A 10,938-nucleotide genomic window follows, 5' to 3' on the forward strand; every position below is an offset into this window, starting at 1 on the left:
ACCTTGTTCCCCCGAGTGCCTCCCAGAGTAACATGGAATAACGGCCATAAGTTGATAGAGAGTAGGTTTAGACTAGACATCCGAAGGCACTACTTCACAGTCAGGGTGGCTAGGATCTGGAACCAGCTTCCAAGGGAAGTGGTGATGGCTCCTACCCTGGAGGTCTTTAAGAGGAGGCTCAACGTTTACCTGGCTGGGGTCATTTGAGCCTGGTTTTCTCTCCTGCCCAGGGCAGGGGGTCGGACTAGATCTACAAGGTCCCTTCTGACCCTACATCTATGAATCTAAGTGGACGTGGAGCATTGGAACACCTTTTATTTTTCATTTAATAAATCTTTAGTACTTTCATCTTAATTTAGAAAAAGAATTGGAGGGGAAAAGTTCTAAGAGAAAGAAAACCCTGAACATCACTTGTAAAAACTGTTATACATCAGCTTTTCTTTTGAAAGCTAGCTGGGCTGACTCCCCGCCCCCACCTGATCTAGTGCTGGGGATGGGGAGTCAGCCCATCTGGACTGATTGCCTGCTCCCAGCCCGATCTAGCAAAACATCAAAACAGCCTCACTGTTTCGACAATGCAAAATGGAACAGCTGTTTCGAATCAAAACAAAATTTGAAATGTAAAGCTGTTCCGTTGAAACCTCGAAACTCAAGGCGAAATGGAATAGTGCTGTTTTGCACAGCCTTATCACATAACAGAATGATGACTGAAGAGCCCCAACCTACAGAGGGAGGGGAAAAACAAAAGACAACTCCTAATGTATATAACACTCGCTATATCAGTATGGAAATGACATTTCTTTGAACCTGTCGTTGGGGGGTGGGGGGGGGCAATTCTAAAAAAAAAAACCCCGAAAGAAGCAAATTAGCAATTTACATGGTGAGAAAAGAGTGATCGTCTCAAAGCAAAAACAACGACAACTTCGTGGATATTTTAAATTAGAAGGAGTGGCTGTATTGGACACAGACGGTGGAGAGCAGAACATATTTGTTTTCTTGTAGATCCCATAAATGGTTGATACTGGTCATCAGTTATAAATGGAAATTGAAAGACATGCCTGTTCAGTAAACATGTTGGCATAAGGATTTCAACTCATTCTCTGAGAAAATATCATTTAAGATCTTATTTTAGAGACATCTTGAAGATATTGTACATGAAGCACTTCTGGGTTCCTTTCTATGTAACATACTCAGTACTCATATGTGCTAGTGCTTGAGTCAATCAGATTATTAATACCAAGAAGCAAAATAATTTCAGATAATAGTTCTAATAGACTAGAGGTGAGGGGGTTGCCAAGCCTCTGAGAAATGAAGGATTCAAAAGTTTTATTGTTGGGTTTTCTTTTTCTGTATATATTTACACACATTTCAGACTTTGAGCTACTTCGCTGTTTTGTTTTGAAGACATATTTGCTAAAGAGGGGTGAAATAAGTTTATGAACCCAAAATCTTGGAACTGTTTGAATCAAGTTAATGTTCACATGTGTTTTGACTAGAAATATTTAACTACTAGTTTAGAAAAGCCAGATTCTCTAGTTATGTGCCTCTTATCTAGTGTAAAAAAGGTTAATTGGTTTCAGTGGTTAATAATTTGCTTTGTTTGTTAGTGTCCAGGGGGAATATCAGTATAACACAAAATCAGATTTTTATAAAAACAAAGCACTCACTGCCTAGGCAATATGGCAATAATCATATTTTTCATTTTCCTGAAAAAGAAATACTTTATTTTTTTGGTGAGTTTGGGAGTAATACCATACTATCAAAACACATTTTGGGGGCACTTCAAATGTACTTCAATAGGTTCATAGTTAAATCCAACTTCTGAAAAAATCAGCAAATAACACTTTATTAGAAATTTATTCTTCTTTAAATTTAAAGACTGGTTGCAATATCCTCCCGAAGCCCTTCCCTCACCATAGCAGAATCACTTACTTTCTATCCATCCCAAAGTTTTCAGAATAATCATATGATTCGTAGAGCCACTTGTGCCTTGAAGGGATTCTTTTTTTTTCCCCCTGAAATCCCTTGACCAAGTACAATACAGATAAAGCAGCTGGTGAGCAGGAAGGATATGTTTCTTGATCCTTCCCGTTCTGCATTTTTACTTGTTCTTGTTCCCCTCCTCTATGACCAGTAATCGTCTCATCTCCTTTATTTATTTAATTTCACTTTAACTGCTAGAAAACCCACACCAGATCGGGACTCCACTGTGGTAGATGCTATATGAAGAAAAAGTCCTTAAACATTATGTTTTCCCCCTACAAGACAGTAATTTGAAAATATCAAGCTGCCTTCATGTTAACCAGGAACAGCCCATCACTATTAAAACTTTATTTTAGGTTTTGTAATGTGGCGTTCTTGGAATTCAGGTTCAATTCCAAGCTTTGTTTTGGTCCTACACAGACTTTTTAAATGTTAATTTTATTTAGTGTTGTCTTTTAGTCATGACTAAACGTCAAGTCCAATTTTGGATGACTTTTTTTCCCTAACACTTTTATAATATTTGGGAGGGGAAAGACTTAATATTGGACTCAACATTTGAGTTGCCACCGCTGCTCCATTGCCAGGACAGCCCCGCGTGGGCTGTGGCCGGCTGCAGCAGGGAACGCTGGAAGCGGGGAGCGCTTTCCTCCTGCACTGAGCACAATCTGCGCTGCCGCTGGGCAGTCCAGAAGGGCGAGCGTAGGACATGTGGGGTCAGGGCTGCCCGCTGCTCCCTGCCTGTACCACAGGGCTGGGGCGGGGGCACTGGGAGTGAGCGGGCATGCAGGAGCTGTCCTAGCCCCAAGGACTGGGGCAATCCCTGCGGCCCTGCCTTGCTTCCCCTGCCCTTCTTACCTGAATTTCCCACGCTGGTGCAGCCACGGACAGCCCCACGGTCCAGGCCAGAAGGCCTGACTAGGCCAGGGCTTCCAGCTGGTGGGGCAGGGTCGGGGGGTCCTGCTGTGGCATTCCCTCGATCCTACTGCCCTGCCTCCTATCATCTTTGACAGGAGCCAGGGGCAGATAAATATTAATTTTTTAAGTTTTTAGGGGCCCAGCAGGCCAGATCGAATGGCCTGGTATTCACCTGGGAAGCAGAAGATCCAGATTTGATTCCATGTTTAGTCTTGTGGAAATCAAATCTACACACCCCTAAGAATATTTGTTGGGCCCCAGAGCAACTCTTCTAGGGGCATTTTATGCACGGCTCCATACGCAAGCACAGTCCTTGCAGCAGAAATTGGAAACTAGGATTCTCCCTCCCAAGTAAAGGCCCTAACCAAGAGAATATAAAGCCTAATATACGTACAGAAATACTAGAAGTGCACGGATACATCCGTCTGATATCTGCCTGGTACCGGTATGAAAAATGGCTTGTATTGGATATCGGCCCTACGGGACTGATAATCTGGCCAATAAATGCCCGTGCTGAGCGCAGCCGCAGCACAGCACGGAGCAAAGCCGGCAGCGTGGAGAGCTGCTATGTGGCAAGGGGAAGAGAGGAAGGTCAATCCCCCTGCAGTGAGGGAGGGGGCTGCCGAGCAGGGTGCGGGGCGGAGCTTGTTGGGGGGCTCCCACCGTGGCTTGCACCCTGGGAGGGCGGCGGCGGGGCATGTGCCCCCGGGTCTGTGCAGGGCAGGCTGCAGCTGCGGGCCAGAGCAGGTGCTGCGTGGGGCCGGGCTCGGAGCACTCTGTATTTCGCCGTGGCCCCGGCTGGACGCCCCACCGCCACCCAAGTGCCGGGAAAAGCTGGGGCTGTGCTGGGCGGCGGGCCACAGCGCAGCGCTTCAGCAACGTTTGGGGGGGCGGCAGCCTCCTGCCAGCGCCTACTCCGAGCCCAGCCCCCACCAAGAAAAGCCTCGTGCAGTGTCAGCTCCAGCACCCTACAGCTGCACCCCGCCCCATGCAGATCCGGGGGCACCCCCTCGTGGGGTGCAAACCCCACAAGCCACTCCTTCATCCTGCACCTCCCCCTGCCCCACTATGCAGTGCCTGCCCATGCCCCCTCCCTCAGCCTGGGAGGTATTGATCTGCCCCCCACACCCCTTCCCACCCTGCGCCCCTTCCACCACACCAGACTTACCACCTGGAGGCAGCTGTATTGGATATCAGATTGGTATCTGCCCACACGCCTCCTTACATGTTGGCTATCGGTATCAGCCCCCAGGATTTCTATGGGTGCACCCCTAATAAATACCCTTTCATTTCTGGTCCTCTGTGCCTTTGGAAGGGTTGTTCAATAAGAGGGAAGGGCTGTAGGGAAGCCTCTCTCTTGTCCCCACTTTTGCTCATCTGCTGGCCCGTTTCACAAGATCTGCAGTAGTCTGCCATATTTTGGGCAATCCTGGGCTAATAAGACTTTGCCTGCAGCTGCTGGCATGTCTGTACCCTTCCTATGTAAACAGTACAAGGTAAATCATGAGCCATGGAAAGCAATTGTTGTCTGAACTGAAGAGGTACTATGAGCTGGCAATGGGGCTCCCAGGTCTTGGCATGGTTCTTTGGTACCTACAACCAATAGAGGAGTCCCTCATCCCAGACCACCTGTTCCCTCTTTTTTGGGGTGAACTTTGTCTCTGACTCCTGAACCATCTGCTGGAGTCCCTCCAAGCTGGGTTCCTGTAGAACAGTGGTCTCCAAAGTGGGGTGCATGCAAGACGATCCATTGGGGTGCAAGATGATGGTTTTAGAACTTCTATTTATATGTATATTTATATAAATATACATTTGTTGGGGGTGCATGCTCAAAAATTTTTTACCGATAGGGGTGCGCGATCAAAAAAGTTTGGAGACCACTGCTCTAGAACCTTGTGATTGAACTCCTTTCGTCTGGCGAAGCAATCAGTGGGGAGTTCTGGTGCTTCTGTAAGGAGTGCACCTTCATCCTTGGGGATGTCCTCTAACTTCTCCCCAAGAGTCTCGATTTCCTCTGCCATGAAACAAGGTTGGCATTTCCTCCACAGGCAAAATGCGGTTGGCATTGATGAATGATCCGCTGGCCCACATCCAGTTCTTCAACAAAGGTTCTCCCTTTTACCATTATCTCAGTCTGGTGAGTAGCCATCACCTCCTCTGGGTTTGTAATCTGTAGTAACAGGTACACCCCTCGGAGTGGCTTGGGTCTCCCTCCTCACTGCTTACAGCTGTTGCACGGCTGACTGGCTTGGGTTTGTTGCTTAGCTTTGGGCACTTGGGCCTGACATGGCCAGATTCCCCGCAGTTATAGCTACTCCTCTTTTCCAAATTGGTTGGCTTAACCAAATCTGGGGCTGCCTTGCATTCTGCAGAAGGTGGCCCCCTTTCCCATTTTGGGCCTGCCCCTTCCTTCCCTGCTTTGTGGAACCCTTTCTGTTCCTTCCCAAAGTGGGGAGGTCAGCTGTTCAGCTCCTCTTGGTTTAGCAACATCTGCTCAGCAAAGCTAGCAGCCTCCCTGGCAGTTTTGGGATTCCTGTCTTTGACCAGGTGTTTAATGTCTTTGGGGCACTTGAAATAGAATTGTTCTAGCATCATGAGTACGTTCACCTCCTCCACGGTATAAGCTTTGACTCCCTTCTTCCATTTCAAATAGAAATCCTCCAATTGAGCTGCAAACTCAAGGATTGACTCGGCAGTGAGTCATTATTACGGGTTTTTCCAGAAATGATCTGGCCCCAACCTATACCTTTCAAACACTGCCTCTTTAAAGGCATTATAGTCATTTACTGACTTGGAGGGTAGGCTGTTCAGGATGGCAGATGTGGTGCCAGTTATCTGCCCTGCAATACATCACATGTACTCCTCTTCTTCCAAGTTCCAGCGACATGTTTGGTTTTCAAAATTACCTAAAAACACCTCTGGATCATGCCCATCTTTCAACCGGGGAAAGGTTGGGGTTTTCAATTTGGGTGGTGCCACTGCCACTGGCCAAGGTGAATCAATCCAGCTTCTGGTTTCATGCTGCTTTTGAAGTAGTTCAAGCACGTGCTCGTGCTTGAGCCCTGCCTCTTTGGCTTCATGCTTGCACTGGCGCTGGACCTCCTTCTCCACCATTTTCATCTGTTTCAGCTCTAGAGCTCATGCTTGAGCTTGCGCTCCTCAGCTTCTAGCTGCAGCTGGTATTTCTGGAAGTCCCACTCAGATAAGGGAGGAGTGCATTTACCTCCTCATACGGGGATTTCACCACACACTTCCATTGCTCTCATGGCACACGTGCTACAACACATCCTTTGGAAATCACTGTGCTAGAGGATATATCCCTGCCTGTTCTGTTTAATAGCTATTTATGGATCTATCTTCCACAAATTTGTCTAGTCCCTCTTTGACCCTGGCTATACTATCCGTCTTTGCAACCTCTTGTGGTAATGGGTCCCACAAGTCGACTACACACTGTGTAAAACAAGTACTATCTCTTGTTCATTTTAAATCTGTCTCCTGTTTATGTCAGTGGGTGCCCCTTAGTTCCAGTATTCTGGGACTTGGTAAATAACAGTTGTATATTCACTCTGTCCACACCCTTCATGATTAAAACCATCGAATTTCTCTACAGCTATGTGTGCACATAATTAAAAGCACTGTATTTAAAACTCTATACCTTTTCCTTCACCAAAATATTCACATAAACCCTAGCCTAGAGATGGCAGAATACTCTACCTCAGCATGTCTTTGTACTGCAGTACAGGTGGTGCCTCTGACTGCATCTTTTCACCTTGTATATCATTTTACCTCTGTACAGGACAATCACTAAGGTGGGAAGGGAAAGAGAAGAGAAAATAGAGGTTTCTAGACTTCATACAGAAAAAAATATGCCCAAAATTTCACACCTGAAATGTTAAAGTCAATTTATTAATGAAAGGAATCAGGAGAGCATTCTCCTGAAGTATTTTGGTTTTCTTCCCCCTCCAAAAAAAAAGAAGAAAACCAATGCATGCTTGGTATAGCCACAGATACTGTGGCTTTCCTGTCTGCTCCTCCCTCGTTAAGTGTGTCCACACACACCGATGATACAGCCAGTTCAGTAAATTCAATCTAGTCACTTTCTAAATCAACAGGGTTGTAATCAGGGTCATCATCTTCATCCTCCAGCTCCAAGTCATCCATTTCCTGAAACAAGGATTCATCTACTTCCACGCTGTTTCCAGCTGCAGGAAGGAAAAAAAATAGTTATTTTTTATTAATTTGATGGATGTATGAACAAAATTACATTTTTTATTTCATTCAACTTTAGAAAGTAAAGGAAAATACATAGTTTTAGAGGCTGATGAAGGTGGTGGGCATATCCTGAAACCTTTCAGTCATTCCTTGCACTACAGAAAATATCACAGTCCCCTTGACTCTGACTACCTTTGCTGTGGAGCTGCATGCTCAGTATGATTCTAGTCTTATAAAAACACAGACAGAGGAATTAAATAAGGACTACAACCACTGAAGAGGCATTATGTGAGTATGCCTTCAGGACTACTGCCTTCAGGACTACAACCACTGAAGAGGCATTATGTGAGTATGCCTAACTTATACCAGGTCAGTAGAATGCTGATCAGACAACATGCACTGTAAAGTTTCAAGACTACCTGTTCACAGTACATTTAGCATCATCCTAACTTTTGCCAAACTCATTTAACACATCTTCACTCTGTGACTTTGTCTTTCTTGGGATGCAGAAAGAAAATGCACAGCCTAGTTCTGCATCCTGCAGATTTAGAACTATGCAATAACACTATTTTAATCAACTACTTTCTTTAATCCATCCATCCTTATTATCGATTAGGCATATGGAAAACAAAATCATGTATTAAGGAAGCCAGCTTTGTGGAAGAACTCTGAAACACACATTTTAAAAGTTTTACATTTATGTAAATAATTTTGTCAAACGAATATAGCAGAGTAGATAGAACTATTGCTTGAATTTTACTTTCACAGAAAAGATGCATTTAAGAAGACAGCAACAATTGGATATAGCTAGATGTGTCTCTGAAAAGTGTTTTCAGATGTCGTGCTCTGATTCCTGAAAGTCTTAAAGATGGCAGAAGTGTACTTGTGTGTTTTAAGTGAATGCAAGAATGAAAGCAAATAATGGATAAAACATGTAGTATTGTCACTGCTTATTTCCTCATGGAACAATAGTGACACCTTCTGGTCACTTAAATCCCAAGCTCACCTGTGCATATTCCAGAAGAGCCTCTTATAATGCACTATTCCCATTTAAAAATAATGCAGAACTGGTTTGGGTTTCCCCATACAATGTATTTCCCAAAGTTACTGTAGGCCATTATATGATAAAGTGAAATTAAGCCTAAATTTCTTGTTTTTTCACATATACTGCTGTTACAACCACCTGCATAATGACCAAACATGAGAGCAATGATCTTCATTGAGGACCAAACCCTGTTCTATTTAAATCTACTCGGTATTTTTGTCGCTGGCAGCAGCAGGATTATTTGCACCCTGAGTAAGTGGCACCGTCTGGTTAAAAGTGAATGCTATAGTTTAAAGCAGAGGTGTCAAAGATGTGGCCTGCAGAACTGCCTGTGGGTCTTGGACTGGATCCATACACCGCATACTTAGAAGGGGCTCCTGGGTCACAAGGTCCAAACCTGTGCATTCTCACGCAACTCATTTATCCAAGGAATACCCCAATCACCACTTCAGACCCTCACACAAAACCATATGAGGCACAATCCCAAAAGCATTAAGAACACCCCATAATATGTCACAGGTAAAAGCAGAGACAAGGGCACAGCCACTGCAATGACAGAGGAAGTAATTGGCTATTATGCGTTTAGAAAATTCTAGGAAAAATATCACGCCCTACACAACAAAGGAAGAGAAGCCATCCCCCCCACCCCACACACACAGTTTAGTCCAATCTGACATAAAAAGATCTCTATTCCCTTACCATTCTTACCAGCTTTTCTTTGAACTGGTTCCAGTTCAAGTTAATCTTTTTTGAACGCTACTGACCAGAACAGCACACTGTATTTTAGATGGGGTATCCTTGTATTGCATTAGTACCAACATGATCTACTCCGTATACCTTACTTGAATCAGCCTAGCACTTTCACAGCGGCTCCACCTACAGTCAGCTAATACACATAGGCACCTCTCTTCCTAAATTGTCTCCAGTCTTATCCTTATCATGCATTAAATGAACCTAAAATGTGAGTAATTGCACATTCAAGCAGTGAAACACATGCTAAGCATACTCATATTGTAGCACACTTATATTACTATGCATCATATTAAGTAATGCATGTTCCAGCTATTGTCAAACTGCTCCACAGAGATATTACAAGCAATTTGGGGTCCTCACCCAGCCACGACATCAGCCAGATGCCAGCAGCTCCAGAGGGTCCTGTGGCTGGGACCAACAATCAGCTGACTGTAGGTCTGAACTGGGACTGGGACTACACTGGAGCCAGTTCAAGACTGGTGCAGTGCAGGGGCTGGAACTGACAATCAGCAAGCTGTGCATGTTAGAGATCATTATAAACATTATCATGCAACTGCAATTGTAAACATTACCATGCAATTAGAACATATTCTAATTTTAACACTGCAAAGACTTAACATGTGCTAAAGGGTCACATGATACAAGGCCCTTAGTATTGTCCACATATTTCATGAGGACACATCCTAGTTCCATTACCAAGGCAGCTGATAAAAATGTTAAACAGGATGGCTTTGTCCAGATGAACACAGAGGTGTGGTATATGGCACTGCAGACCTGTCTATGGCACCACATACCGCACATGCAAGCATTCTTTGTGCAACTACCTTACCATGCCAAAACAAAACAAAACAAAACAGGGTGGTGCATGTGGTGGCAGTGTGTGCAGCCCCAAACTGGAACCTGGCTGGTCAGAGGCACATTCTGGCCACTAGCCAGGCTTCCTGCTGCAGGAGTGCCATGGCTGCAGATCCCTGAGGCTCCCAGACCCTAGATAAGGCTGCTGGGGCCAGCAACTGTGACTCAGTTGCTGGCCCCAAACTCCACTACCCCACCCAGAGTAACTTGCTGCGCACCAGAGTATGCATGGCACAGGCATTCCCCAGGCACAAGGTGGGTTGTTGCTGCTTGTCCCTGGAGAAACAAATGTGAGCACTCATCTGAATGCAGCTGATAGGTCCTAAGACTGATCCCCAAGTAATACCATTACTCTCTTGTCAAACAGCTCACCTGCCAACATTAGTGGTGGTATGAATATTATATTATCAACATTATTTGCATTTTAATTTTTTTATAACTGAATCTCTAAGAATGGACACAGAAACAACAAGATTTACCTTCTTCCAAAAACTGAATATCAGAGGTGTCAAGATTATGATCCATTTCAAACAGCTGTTTTCCTGAAAGGCATAAATATAGGAAAAAATGAAGAGGAACAGCTTGGAATACATTCACTAAAACTATGCAAAGGAGAAATTAGCATGTGTATTCAGAATTCTAATGACTGAAGCCATAATTTTTGGGCCTCTGGTATTTTAGGAATACAGGACTAGAAAAGACCTCTTGGGACACTGTTTCCCGTTTCTGCATTCTTAGGCAACTATTTACGGAAAGATTCCCATCCCCATTTCCCAGCCCCTTCCAAAAAAGCCACATGCAAGCCTTGCACACAACTACAGGGCAGAAAACCTAAAACACTAAAAGTATTCTATAACGTGTTATAACTGAAAACAAGGGAAATGAGGGCACTGCCAGTGCTCTGCCATTCCAACAACAGAGAAATGATTTGGCTAGTAAATTCTTAGAGAACTAGGAAAAGGACTGTGCATCACTGTGCAGAAGGTAAGCAATCTTACAGTCCTTCCTATTCTGTAAAATTTCCTTCCCGATACCTAAATTGCCAATTAGCATGATGCTCAACAAAAAAATCAAGGCCCTCTTGCCAGGAACCTCTGAGTTTAAATACCAGCAGCAGCAGTATGCCCCAGTCAAAAATCCCCAGTTTTAGTTGAGGGCAGGGGAAACTGATCACC

At 44.6% G+C, this 10,938-nt stretch overlaps 1 protein-coding gene across 2 annotated transcripts in view; it reads right to left on the reverse strand.

Annotated features, from left to right (window-relative positions):
* Positions 1 to 6,783: 6,783 nt before the first annotated feature.
* Positions 6,784 to 10,938, reverse strand: part of RWDD1 (RWD domain containing 1) — a 33,008-nt gene continuing 28,853 nt past the window's right edge. For both annotated transcript variants that reach the window (XM_019520054.1, XM_019520055.1), the window contains 2 exons: positions 10,243 to 10,305; positions 6,784 to 7,100 (listed from right to left, as the gene is read on the reverse strand). In XM_019520054.1, coding sequence (XP_019375599.1) covers positions 6,988 to 7,100; positions 10,243 to 10,305 — 176 coding nt within the window. In that variant the 3' untranslated portion in view covers positions 6,784 to 6,987. The remainder of the gene's footprint in view (positions 7,101 to 10,242; positions 10,306 to 10,938) is intronic.

This window comes from Gavialis gangeticus, unplaced genomic scaffold (genome assembly GCF_001723915.1).
Source record: "Gavialis gangeticus isolate Ggan-Ray unplaced genomic scaffold, GavGan_comp1, whole genome shotgun sequence".
NCBI classification, from domain to species: domain Eukaryota; kingdom Metazoa; phylum Chordata; order Crocodylia; family Gavialidae; genus Gavialis; species Gavialis gangeticus.